General features: G+C 31.7%; 1 protein-coding gene across 5 annotated transcripts in view; it reads left to right on the top strand.

Moving 5' to 3' along the window:
• LRRC7 (leucine rich repeat containing 7) overlaps window positions 1-14,813 on the top strand; it is a 519,751-nt gene that overhangs the window by 241,050 nt on the left and 263,888 nt on the right. For all 5 annotated transcript variants that reach the window (XM_082356466.1, XM_082356465.1, XM_082356469.1 and 2 more), the window contains exon 6: window positions 11,717-11,806. In XM_082356466.1, the coding sequence (XP_082212592.1) occupies window positions 11,717-11,806 (90 nt within the window). The remainder of the gene's footprint in view (window positions 1-11,716; window positions 11,807-14,813) is intronic.

The following is a 14,813-nucleotide window of genomic DNA, read 5'->3' as shown; positions in this document are numbered from 1 at the left end:
CTATGGAAGTGGATGTAAAATCTAGAAAGTCTATCGAAAGTTGTAGTAATATTTGGAAGTGGATGAAATTAATCAGTGGTATTGGGATGCAGATAATGAGTTGCAAAATAAGACTGGCATTTTAATTATACAAAAACTGACAGGATTTGAGGAAAATCCCTCAGTCCTTTGTCCACATGAAGATGGGGAGACTGGGAGAAACTGAAGTTCATAGGAAAGGTGTTGAATGAATCTAGTGTTTCCAGAAGAAGACAAAAGGAAGTTTATCAAAGGGAATTTAAAGGGAAAATTTTCAACAATAGGGTTGAGGAGAGGGAGTAGTGAGGATGGTTTCTCTATGGATCATGAGAAGAGGGTGTAGGTGAAACTAGAAATGAAATAGAATGTAAAAGAATGAGGTAGAAGTTTAGATGAGGCTCTTTACAGTGAATGGTTTGTGAAATAATTTGAGGCCTTTAGTAGAAAGTGTGGAACATCAAGGAATAAACTATGTTTGAATAAACCATATTCTACCTCAAATGTAGAATATGGTGGGGGGGGAAAAAACGTGAAAAGTATTCTCCAAAACACTTAGACCAAAATGCAACTTTCTCATAAAAGAAATAAATATTGCTAACTTATCACAACAAGACTATAGACATGTCCTTGACTTAAGTCATAATCCAGGGCAGATGATGAATTATTTTGATTTCTAGTTCTTTAATTCTAATAGCTCATTGTATTTAGGAATCGTGGTCAGGTCTTTGAGAGTGGAAGTCAGATGATAAATTACATATTTAAAAAGCTTAAAATCTATAGTTTTATTGGCAATGTCTCTGAATTCCTTTCATATATTTAACTTTTTAAAAGATAACTGAATATAACTGATTTCATCAAAAAATGTCTAACACTAAAAGCAAGTTTGGGAATTCATTAAAAAATTACTCAAAAAAAAAAGTCAATTTAAATAGTATATCAATTTTAAAGTCAGCGTTTTTTGTTTTTTTTTAAGATATATTGGGTTGGCCAAAAAAGTTCGTTTGGGTTTTTCCCTAAGATTTATGGAAAAACCCAAATGAACTTTTTGGCTGACCCAATAATTCACGTACAGTAAAATTCACTCTTTTAGGTGTATGGCTCAGTGAATTTTGACAAATGTATGTTGTTATGGAATCACCATAATCATCAAGATATAGACTATTTCCATCATCCCAAAAAGTTCCCTCAGCCCAGTCATCCATTGATCTGACTTCTGTCCCCATGGTTTTGCCTTTCCAAAATATCATATAAATGGTGTCATACTTTGTGTTTTTTTTCTTAACACAGTGATTTTGAGATTTATTCCTGCCATTTCAAGAATTGGTACTGCATTCCCATTTATTTCTAGGTAGAATTCCATTGTATGAATATAACACAATTTGTTTATCTATTCCTCAGTTGATAGACTTTTAAGTTGTTTCCAGTTTGGAGCTATTATGAATAAAGTGGGTATAAACCTTTCTGTACAGGTGTTTGTGTAAGCATCTGTTTTCACTTCTGTTGGGTAAACACCTAGGAGTAGTTTTCTGTGTAGTATGGTACATGTATGCATAACCTTATAAGAAATTTCCAAACTGTATTCCAAAATAACTATTTCATTGTGCATTCCAACCAGCAATATGAGTTTCCATTGTTCCTCATTATTGTCAGAATTTGGTACTGTCCGTTTTTTTTTTTTTTTTTCTATTTTAGCCAGTCTAGTAGATATAGTATCTCATTGTCATATCTCACTGTAATTTTAATTTATAGTATAAATGTCAAATTAGCATCTTTCCTTGTATTTATTTACAATCTGCATTGCTTCTTTGTTAAAAGTTCAGATTTTTTGTTCATATTTATTATCTTTTTATTATTGAATTATAAGAATTCTTTATAAATTCTGGCTAAAAATCAGATATTTGTTTGCTCTTATGACTTATCTTTTCACTTCCTAAATAGTGACTTTCAAATATAAAACAATTTTCATTTTGATGAAGCCCTATTTATAATTTTTTTATAGTTTATTCTTCTTGTCCCTGTCTAGTAGATCATTACTAAATTCATAGTCATAAAGATTTTCCCCTATGCTTTCCTCTGGAACTTTTGTAGTTTTGGTTTTACATTTAGGTCTATGATCCATTTAAAGTTGATTTTTGTAAATATATATGTAAGGTGTGAGGGTTGTGGTTCTCTTTTTTATTTATTTATTGCATATAGATATCCAATTGTTCCAGTACCATTTGTTGAAAAGATTATCCTTTCTTTATAAAATTATCTGAGTACCTGTTTTGTAAATCAATTGATCATATGTGTTTGGATCCATTTCTGAATTCTCTACTTTTTATGTTAATCTATATGCCTCTCCTAACACCAGTTTTATACTATCTTAATTACTGTAGCTTTGTAGTATTTCACACAGTCAGGGAATGTGAGTCCTTCAACTTTGTTCTTCTTTATCAAAATTATTTGGGCTCTTCTATGCCCTTTGCTTTTCCATATAATTTTTATAATCAGCTTGCCAAAAAATGTGGAACTTTGATAAGGATTTATTGAATCTGTAGATCAATTTGGGCAGAATTGACATGTCAAAAATATAGAGTATTCCTTTCCCTGAACATAATATATCTCTATACTTATTTAGATCTTTAAAAAATTTTTATCAATGTTTTGTAGATTTAAGTTTACAAATATTCTACAAGTTTTGTTCATCTTATTCCAGTATTTCATGTTTTGGGGACAATTACAAATGATTTCTATCATAAAAATATAATTAATTACTGTATATTGACCTTATATCCTGCAACTTTAATAGATTCACTTATTAGTACTAGTAAATACTTTGTAGCTTTGTGGGGGAAAGGATGCGATTTTCTATGTAGACTATCATGTTACCTGTGAATAAAGACAGTTTTATTTCATCCTTTTCAATCTGTACTTCTTTTATTTATTTATTTAGCCTTATTGTCCTGGCTAGGGCCTCCTGTATAATGTTGAATAGAAGCAGTGAAAACAGATATTATTGCCTTGTTCCCAATCTTAGGGAGAAAGCATTCAGACTTTCACCATTATATATGATTGTTACTTATTCTTTTTTTTTTTTTTTAATACATTCCCTTTATCAGGCTGAGGGAATTTAATATAATACATTTCTCACTTCCTTTTGAGCTTTTACCATCAGGGCTGTCAAAGTTTAGATTTCTACTTTCAAACTTTTCAAGAAAATCAAGGCTTTCTCTATGATGTTCTTCAACAGTCATGCAATCTCCGACCACTTCCTGGTTCCAAAGCCACTCCACATTTTTTAGGAATTTATTACAGCAGAATCCCAATACCAGATACCAAAATCTGTGTTAGTTTTATAATGCTGTGTGTAAGAAATTACCACATACTTTGTGGCTTAAAACAACACATATTTACTATCTCTAAGTTTCTGTGGGTCAGGAATCTGGTCATGCTCTAGCTGGGTTCCTTGTTTGAGAGTTTCACCAGGCTACCATCAAGGGATCAGTCAAACTGCAGTCTCATCTGGAGGCTCAAATGGAGAGAAATACATTTTCAAGCTCACTCAGGTTATTGGCAGAATTCATTTTCTTGCTGTTATAAACCTGTGAGCCCCAGAATTTTGCTGACTGACAGCTAGAGGCCACTTTTGCATCCTAAAGGCTGGTGCAGTTCCCAGCCAGGTGACCCTCTCCATAGGCAGTTCATAACATAGCATCTTGTTTCTTCGAGGCCAACAGCAGAGTAGAATGAGTATCGTAGCAAGATGGAGTCACATAATGTAATATAGTTATGAGAATGACATCCTATCCTATTTGCCACATTCCATTGATTAGAAGCAAGTCACAAGTCCTACCAATACTCAAGAAGAGAAGATTTTACCAGGGCATGAACTTCTGAAAGCGAAGATTATGGGGTCCGCCTTAGAATCTGCCAAATCTTTGCAATCTGTTTTGCTGAGACTTTTTCCTGTCAATAGATGTTGAATTTTGTCAAAGTTTTTCGTAAAAAAATATCTATTGACATGATGATATAAATAAACCCTACCTGGTCATGAAGTATTACACTTTTTATAAATTAATGGCTCTGATTTGATAATATTTTGTAAAGATTTTCCCATCTATATTCATGAGGCATATTAGTCTGAATATTTTTTTCCTGTATAGTACTATTCAAATTGCCTAATTTTTCTTGAGTGATTTATGGTTGTTTTTGTTTTTTAGGAATGTGTACATTTCATATGTTTTCAAACTTATTGATACCTCATTTTTCATAATATTTTTTTATTAGCCCTTTAACATCTATAATATCTCTAGTGATGCTCTCTGTTTCATTCCTGGTATCAATAATTTTTGTCTTCTTTCTTTTTTTACTTGATCAGTTATACTGGAGATTATCAATTTGCTCTGTTAAAATATAGACTTAGGTTTCATTTACTTTTCTTTATAGCTTTTCTGTTTATTTTCTTAGATACAAGAAATCTACAAAGTAGTTAAGTCATGAAAACCCTAGAATATGAAAGTTATAGTTTTAAGTGTCAGCATACTAGTTTTAGTTTTAGATGTGAACTTTATAGTATAGTCTGAATGCCTTAACCAAACCACTGGTGAAAATTATTACAATAAAATTGAAAATAACAACTTCTCAATGAGAAAGTAAGGACCAACATTTATTGAGAACCTAGCATGTCTCAGGCTTTTAGATTATTTCATTTTCATCTTCACGGCAATTATGAAGTAGATAAATATTATCTACGTAACTTTTTACATATGGAAATGCATAAAGATAGTATTTAAATTCCTGGGCTCCTTTTATTATATTTCACAAATCCTGAAGAAACATTTGATTTTGGTTTAAATTAAAAGATACAATTTGAAAAATCTGAACATTCTTAATGCTCAACAATAAGGAAATTGCTAATAAATTATGGTACATCTACGGGATGGTTATAAAGATTATTTATAGGGTGACCATATGTCTCTGTTTGCTCAAGTCATCCCAGTTTATACCTCTTGATGTGGCATGATTAACAATAGTTCCCTTTTAACACCCAAAAGTGTCCTAGTTTGAATGATAGATTATGTAGTCACTCTGGTTACACAGCAAAATTGAAAGATAATTACAAAGTAAAGGGAGAAATCATGATACAAGTTTGCAGTGATGTTAAAATAATTAATTGGAAATTAGATCAAAATTAAATACATGAAATGGTAATAATAATTGTGTTAAGGAGGTGGAATTATGAGCAACATTTTTCTTTTCTCTTTATTTTCTAAATGTTCTCTGATAATATTAGGTTAATTTTATAACTTTAAGGTTATAAATTAAAATGTTTAGATGTAAAATATCTTTCCAATTAGAGTAGGAGATTTTACATTGGCTCCTTAATCAAAACTTATAGCACCTGTATTTTAATTTGGTTTAACTGTTCTAATGGAGGTCAAATGCCTGTAATATGTTTTCATTAAACTTCTAAAGTAAATGCAATTAGAAAAGAAAAATGTTGAAACAAGGATGTCTGCAGCCAATCTTAATCTGCCTATTCCAACAATAAGATTAGCACTGATAAAAGTATTTAAATTAGTATTCTAGTTAATATTGAAAGATCAGAATAAAAACAATACCAAGGAAAAGTAGTACAATTGCTCCCGTTTAGTGAGTTCTTAATATGGGGTGGGTAATCATTTACTCATTGGAGCAACTCTGGAAGTGGATATTAGTATGATCATTTTATAAAGAAGGAAACTGAGTCTTACAAAGATTAAGTGATCTGTAAAAGTCACAGAGATAAATAATTGAAAGAACTGTGATTCAAACTTAGGTCTTCTGACATCAATGCCCACATGCTCAAGCACTAAACATTTTGGGTGTCTGATTCTAGTGTGCTCTCTTTATTGCAATTTGAATATGCTAATTTAAAAAAATTTTATTGGAGTATAGTTGATTTACAGTTTGTGTTAGTTTCAGGTGTACAGCAAAGTGAATCAGTTATACATATACATATATCCCCTCTTTTTTTTTTTTTTTTGGTACTTTTCCCATATCGGCCATTACAGAGTATTGAGTAGAGTTCCCTGTGCTGTACAGCAGGTTCTTATTAGCTAGCTATTTTATATTTAGTAGTGTGTATATGTCAATCCCAATCTCCCAATTTATCCCTCCCCCACCTTATCCCCTGGTAACCATAAGTTTGTTTTCTACCTCTGTGACTCTACTTACGTTTTGTAAATAAATCCATTTGTACCCTTTTTTTTAAGTTTCCACATGTAAGCAATATCATGTGATACTTGCCTTTCTGTATCTGACTTACTTTACTCAGTATGACAATCTCTAGGTCCATCCACATTGCTGCACATGGCATTATCTTGTTATTTTTTATGGTTGAGTAATATTCCATTGTATATATGTACCACATCTTCTTTATCCATTCCTCTGTTGATGGACATTTAGGTTGCTTCCATGTCCTGGCTATCATAAATAGTGCTGAAATGAACATTGGGGTGCATGTATCTTTTCAAATTCTGGTTTTCTCTGGGTATATGCCCAGGAGTGGGATTGCTGGGTCATATGGTAGTTCTATTTTTAGTTTTTTAAGGAACCTCCATACTATTCTCCATAGTGGCTGTACCAATTTACATTCCCACCAACAGTGTAAGAGAATTCCCTTTTCTCCACTTTTAATTTCAGCCATTAATAAAATGAAAATATTTCCTTAGAGAGAGAATTATTTACCAGTATATATTTTTTAAAATACTTTGAATTTTTTAATAAATCAGTCAAATGTGGAAAACCACCAGTTACTTTAGGAATGTGAAAGCCTTTAGGAACGTGAAAACCTTTCATTAGAGTTCCCTTACTTAGTGTAAAATGTTGGATTTCACTGAGTATCTTGGAGGAGGATAAAGACAGCCCATGACTTTCATCTTCATTGAGTTTATTTAGCTTGCTAAGGAATATCTTCTTCCTTGCAGGTCCTTGTATGTTCCTCTGGAAGTTGTGATGTTGACAAGTGGGACCACTGTCACTATTAAAGCTACAAAATCATACCATAAAATTAATAATGAATAAAGTTGAATATCTTTTTAGCAGACCTACTGAATATATATTTTCAAATAATATGTTTTCAAACTACAATACTAGATTATTGAGGAGATTAAAAAAACTCCTTGCCCTCAAAGAATGTATAATTTATTCCAGGAATAAAAAATTCCCAAAACTTGTATAAAATATAATTGTTATAAGCATTTTGCTAAATCTATGAATATAATGCTGTGGGGAAGGTGAGGAAGAAAGCACTAATTTTGAATCTCAGTGCAGAGTAACCATTCAACAAATTCTTATTTAAGTAAATTGAAATAAAAAATACACATGCTATTAAACAAGACACACTGTATAAATATACCCTTTAATTCTACATTTTTATAGAAGAAAGATTCGATATACAATGTCAACACATTGTTGTTTATAAGCAGACTGAAAAAACTTTCTTACTTTGTATTCTGGTTTTTTCATATAACTTATTTTTGGCAGTCCAATTTTGCAATTGGAATCTGCCCAGTGTAGTCAATTCTTAAATCCTTAGAGAAGTGTTCTATGTAAAAGCCAGATTTTCTTACATCATAAACTTTGCTAGAGAAGCAGCCTAAAGAAATATATTTTTTATCAAAAGAAGTAGTACAATGTAATACCATTTAGTGCATACATGTGTGGAAAAATAGACTAAGGTAAGCTGAGTAGTTCAAACTGTCCCTATAACTAGAAAATTAGTATTTTTAAAGGATTTTTATTTTTTAATAGTTACAATGTTAAAATAAATTATTAGATTAAAAGTTTTAACATTCTTCTCATTTTACACATATTAATCTTCTTTTTTGAAAAGTCGTAAATGATTTCCTTTCTCAAATGACTATAGGAACGAAAAAGACATCAAAGTAAGATAGTAGTTAAATTGAATTGTAATCTATTGGACATCTGTGCCATTATCATAAAAACTATTTTACTATCAGGATATGAGCTCTAATGTATTATAAGAAAGGAAAAAATAGAGAAAAACAAAGATCTACAATAAATTCTTTATAATCTTATAGGATAAAGTTCAAACCTTTGCGTCAAGCATTAAGTATCCTATAAATCCTGTCCCCTACTGATATTTTCAAATCTTAATTTCTTATACTCTTATACATAAAGTATTCCCTCTAGAACTCATCTTCCCTTTGTCACCCATCTCAGGTGAATTCTTACCTCTACGTTATAGAACCCCTCACTCCTCCCCTGCCTCCTTTCTCTCTCTTTTCTGTTTTTACGAATCCTACCTCCCTTTGGGAGCAAATTTATGGAAACATCCTCTATGAAGCCAGATACAAACAATCCAACTCCAAAATACAAATTGAACCAAGATATTTGTAGCAAAAATAATCCATATAAGATCAGCATCTTAAGAGTGTATAAAGAATTCCTACCAAACTGATATACAAATATTAATTGTGTTTAGTTTGGGTTCCCCAGCAGAAAAGTTTAGAAAATAATTCAAGCAATATATTTAGAAAATGATCTAAGAAAATACCAGTTAAGGATATGTTATCAAGCTATTTACTAGTATGGACCACTGGACCTTAATCTTTCTGGGAAACTCTGGGAAACAGGTTAAACACATATCACAGAGTTGTTAAGCACAATGGGTGAGGGTGCTGAGGTATTTATACTCCTTCTAGTCATTAGCTGAGACTTATCCATAGGGACATTAATCTCTTGTAACCAGCAATATAACTTAAGTAAACTCTTGTACACCAGAATATATGTTAAAAATAAATAGAACATATAATAGAAATACAAACAAAAAACTAGAAACAGCTGTAATGTTCAATTAGATGGAGAATGATAAATAAATAGGGGTATATTCATACAATGGAATACTATGCTATGGTGATCAGTCATCTACATCAAAATGAATGAATTTCATTTAGCTAATCAGTGAATTATTTAATAATATGAATTATTAAAAGTCTCAGAAAAATATTCATAGTATGATTTGATTTATATAATGTTCAAAACCTGCAAAACCATGTGACTTTTTTTTTCTTTTTTTAGGGATTTAAATAGGTGTGGTAAAACTCCTTAAAAAGCAGAAAAGTAAACATTCAGGAATTTGTGGAGCAAATAGATGTAGTCAGGGAGGGACACCTAGAGGGTGTTAAATGTACTGGTTCTATTTATTAAATTATACTGTGGGTACAGATATACTCTTTTACTTTTTTTTAACATCTTTATTGGAGTATAATTGCTTTACAGTGATGTGCTAGTTTCTGCTTTATAACAAAGTGAATCAGCTATACATATACATATATCCCCATATCTCCTCCCTCTTGCATCTCCCTCCCACCCTCCCTATCCCACCCCTCTAGGTGGTCACAAAGCACCAAGCTGATCTCCCTGTGCTATGCGGCTGCTTTCCACTAGCTATCTATTTTACACTTGGTAGTATAAATAAGTCCATGCCACTATCTCACTTCATCCCAGCTTACCCTTCCCCCTCCCCATGTCCTCAAGTCCATTCTCTATGTCTGCATCTTTATTCCTGTCCTGACCCTAAGGTTCTTCAGAAACGTTGTTTATTTTTTTTAGATTCCATATATGTGTTAGCATACTGTATTTGTTTTTCTCTTTCTGACTTACTTCACTCTGTATGACAGACTCTAGGTCCATCCACCTCACTACAAATAACTCAATTTCATTTCTTTTTATGGCTGAGTAATATTCCATTGTACATATGTGCCACATCTTCTTTATCCATTCGTCTGTTGATGGACACTTAGGTTGCTTTCATGTCCTAGCTATTGTAAATAGAGCTGCAATGAACATTGTGGTACATGACTCTTTTTCAATTATGGTTTTCTCAGGGTATATGCCCAGTAGTGGGATTGCTGGGTCGTATGGTAGTTCTATTTTTAGTTTTTTAAGGAACCTCCATAGTGTTCTCCATAGTGGCTGTATCAATTTACATTCCCACCAACAGTGCAAGAGGGTTCCCTTTTCTACACACCCTCTCCAGCATTTATTGTTTGTAGATTTTTTGATGATGGCCATTCTGACTGGTGTGAAGTGATATCTCATTGTAGTTTTGATTTGCATTTCTCTAATGATTAGTGATGTTGAGCATTCTTTCGTGTGTTTGTTGGCAATCTGTATATCTTCTTTGGAGAAATGTCTATTTAGGTCTTCTGCCCATTTTTGGATTGGGTTGTTTGTTTTTTTGATATTGAGTTTCATGAGCTGCTTATAAATTTTGGAGGTTAATCCTTTGTCAGTTGCTTCATTTGCAAATATTTTCTCCCATTCTGAGGGTTGTCTTTTCGTCTTGTGTATGCTTTCCTTTGGTGTGCAAAAGCTTTTAAGTTTCATTAGGTCCCATTTGTTTATTTTTGTTTTTACTTCCATTTCTCCAGGAGGTGGGTCAAAAAGGATCTTGCTGTGATTTATGTCATAGAGTGTTCTGCTATACTGTTTTATATACATAAATCATTTCATAACCAAAGATTGGTCAGAGGAAGAGAAACCGTGCAATGAAACTCACATATAGTGTTCCAGGAGTAGGGGGAAGAGCAGGAAGAATATATTAGAAGTCTAGAAGGAGAGAACAGTCAGTGTTGGCAACTGTTGCTAGGCAGTGTGGGTTACGAAAAGAAATGAAGTTAATGGAATTAGGACTTAAGAGCCTTTGCTGAGTGCAGTTTCAGTAATAAAGTTAGGGTAGATGCCAGAAAGCAATAGCTTGCAGAGTAAAGTAAAAAGTAGTGAGTAGAGGCAGCTCTTTAAATAATTTTGTCAGTAAATTCAAGGAAGGAGTTAGGTTGGAATTTTAGGGGAAGGCAGATTTGAACAGTATTTAGAGGTATTTTGTGAAACAACATGGTCTTGTCTAAAGCCTAGATAAAGACATTAAAATTTTTAAGTAGAAATTTAATTATTAAAAAAATATATATCCTTTTAAGAAAAATCCTGGAGTTAAATCTTTTTGGTAAAACTGATTTAAACACTTCAAATTATTATTTTATCTAACTAGTAAGATTTTCCCATAGGATATTTTCTCAACTCTTTTAATTCTTCTTAAAGTCTTTAGGATTCGGTTTAATTACTGTGACAGTGTTCTTATTCAATGCACATGAATTGGATCAATTTGAATTATAATGTACATGTATGTTGGGTCTGCATTAAAGAAATTATCAGTTAAAGGGACAAAATACTCCTTCCCTTTTCATGTTGGGCAGCTTTAGTCATCATTGTCACAAACTGTAGACAAATTTTAATGATTAACTGAACGAGTAGATAGCATTGCCTGACTATATATGTGACTATGCTATTGAGAAAGAACATTAAATTTAAAATTACAAAACATGTCATACAACTTGAAATTTCCATAAAAATATCTCACTGGTGTGCATAAGGTTAGGGCAACAGTAAGAAATGATGTCTCTGACTTTGGCAATGACATAAATCTCAGCATAGGAAAGCAGTGTGGAGGTGGGTGAATGCCAATTTATTTAAATAACAGGCAAAATTTTCAAGCTGTAACAACATGCTCAGTAAATTCTTCCATTACTGTGATACCAAAGGAGAGTTGAAAATGTATTACACTTCTATTTTTTCTCCTTAGAGATATATATTTTTGTTCTGTTTCTATGGCAACATCTATGCAATGACTAAACCTTTAACTCCTTTCTAGACTCCCTGATGGCTTCACACAGCTTCTAAACCTGACCCAGCTCTACCTGAATGATGCCTTTCTTGAATTTCTTCCAGCCAATTTTGGAAGGTAAGAATAAGAAGTTTAAACGATACAATTTTCTTTCACTTTAGGTAAGTACTGTACCAGCACCAGTAGATGAGGCTTCAAAAGTGACCATTGGAATTAAAGACACCCTCATTCTTGTTCAGTAAATGAGACCATGTCAATTAATGAAACATTTTGCAAAAAATAAAGTTAGGTCTTTACATGTCTTTAATAATCAAATTCCAGATGAATTAAAGAGTTAAATATTAAAAAATAAAATCAGAAATGATCTGGAAAAATATGCACATGAATATTTTTGACTCTTGGGTTGGAAAATACCTTTATAGCATAGAAACAAAAGAAAATATCATAAATGGATAGATTTGAACTCGTAAAATGCTTTTAAAATAAAATAATATTAGAAAATATTTTTTAAATTAAGGTAAAACAATAAATAGGAAAATATTTCCACCGAATATGGAAAGTAAATTATATCCTTAACTTATAAAGAATTCTTACAAATGAGTATGAAGTTAAAGTTCTCATTAGAAAAAAATGGGTAAATGACACATACTGGCAGTTCATAATAAATGTACAAATTGGCAACACAAAAAATGTTTATCATCATAAATAATAAAAATAGTACAAATTAATATGACAATAAAGGGCCTTTGTGCTCTAGCATGTTATAAAAAGTGTAAAGCTGTTTATAGACTATGAGGAAAGAGATAACCTCACACTGCTGATGAAACTGCAGAATGTTATATACTCCTTGCAGGGCAGTGTGCTTTAAAAGATTTGAAAATATTTACAACCACTGCCTTTGTAATTCATTTCTAGAAATGTATCATATCATCATGTATCACACTAGGATTTATGGACAAGGATGTTTATCATTATTTACAATATGAAAAATATGGAAGCACACATCCATCTAGGAGATTGGTTGAATATATTATGGTACATACATATGACAATACCATGTAGCAATTTATAATCTTGCCTAGAGGAATATCTTTAAATTCCTATGATGTTATGTTCAAAGCATATCATAGCTATATATAAACTGTGTTTTCCATACTAATATGAATGTACATGAAATAAAAGACTATTTCCTTGGAAGTGAAATTATGGATGATTTTTATTTTCATCTTTATATTTTCAATGTTTTCTAGATGTTCTAGAGTGAACTTTTTTCTTTCAGTTTTATTGAGATATAATTGACATATAGCACTGTATGAGTTTAAGGTATATAACATAGTAATGACAAATTTATTACAAAATGATTAGGACAATAATTTAGTTAACATCCATTACCTCATATAATTACAAAGAAAAAGTTTTTTGCCTTGTGATGAGAATTTTTAGAATTTACTCTCTTAGGAGCTTTCAAATATACCATGTGCCATACAGCAGTGTTAACTATAGTAATACTGTTGTGCATTACGTCCCCAGTACTTATTTATCTTATAACTGTAAAGTTGTATCTTTTGACTACCTTCATCCAATTCCCCCCACCCCACCCACCCCATGCTCTAGTAACCACACATCTGATCTCTTTTTCTATGAGGATTTTTTTTTTTTCTTTTTAGATTTCACATGTAAGTGAGATCATGCAGTATTTGTCTTTCTTAGCCCAACTTATTTCACTCAGCATAATGCCCTCAAGGTCCATCCATGTTGTTGCAAATGGCAGGATTTTCTTCTTTTTTATGGCTTTATATATGTATATATATATATACACACACACATGCATACATATATATGCACACATTTTCTTTATCCATTTATCTGTCAATGGAAACTTTGTTTCCATGTCTTGGCTATTTTAAATTTAAAAGATATATCTTGAAAGTTAAGACATTTTAAGTTTATTGTTAACTGCATTTTTCTAAATGATCATCTTTAAAATTGTTCAAATAACTGACTGAGTATAACTCGACACCAATCTGTTGGCAGAAGCTAATATATGACATTAAGAAGAACCCAGTGGAATAATGAAGTCCCTTAACAGGTAGCAGCCTCCATTTGCATACAGAAATCACCTCGAAAGTTTTTTCCAAATTCCCTTACTTGTGTAGATCATGATTTCACAATACCAACGAATACCATACACTTGGACAGTTCTGAAAATTCACAGATATTCAAAAGAGCATTTACCTAGTTTCTAAATGAATTGATACTTCACCATTTGTCCACATAAAATAGATTTTCCTTCTGGTACTGATGACAACACTACAAATATACCTTTGGTTTATTAAATCAGGAAATATTTATCTCCCTAAGACACACTTTTTTGTCTTGCATTTTGTCAGTTCTTTTTTACTAGTCCTAATATAGGGGAAGAAATTTGGGCAAACAGATAACATAATATCAAAACCAAAACCACTTAGAAATTAGAATTCAATTTTATGTGAATTGTCTGCCAAAAAAATGCTCTATTTTATTATTGTAATCTAAAAGGCTCTATAACTTTCAGCTGGATAATTTAACAAAAGAATATTTTAAGATACTTTCCAAAACCTGAGATTTAGTGCCCCTAAAGGCCAAACTGAGTCACAAAATATTATTACAATAGTACAAATATTAAGAAGATTTGAGATATATAAATGTTTAAGAAACTTCTTTTACTAGTGATATACCCATGCTCTGAAGAACTAAATCACTTTATTTCAAATAAAGATTGAGTTACAAGATTAAAATTAAATTGGAAATTTGGTAGAACTCAAAACAAAAAGGAAAGGAGAAGAGAACTAGTTGAATATCTAAAAGCACAGTAAATATGGGACCTTGTAGGTAAATTGTATAGTTCAAATAGTGAAATATTCCCACATCACTAAGGATTTGGATAATTCAATTAATATTTGTCCTAAAGTAGCCTCAACTGAGTACATTTTAAAGCTCAGTATAGGCATTAGTAACAATAGCATGTCCCAGATTGCAAACACTAACAAATACTTAAATGTGAGATGCATTTCTAATTACAAATGTTATGCAAGCAACAGAAACTGTGAACACTTCTCATACCCTTCACAAGATTATCCCAACT

Source organism: Balaenoptera borealis (assembly GCF_965194805.1).
Source record: "Balaenoptera borealis genome assembly, chromosome: 1".
NCBI lineage: Eukaryota > Metazoa > Chordata > Mammalia > Artiodactyla > Balaenopteridae > Balaenoptera > Balaenoptera borealis.
This window is presented reverse-complemented; position numbering and strand designations above follow the sequence as displayed.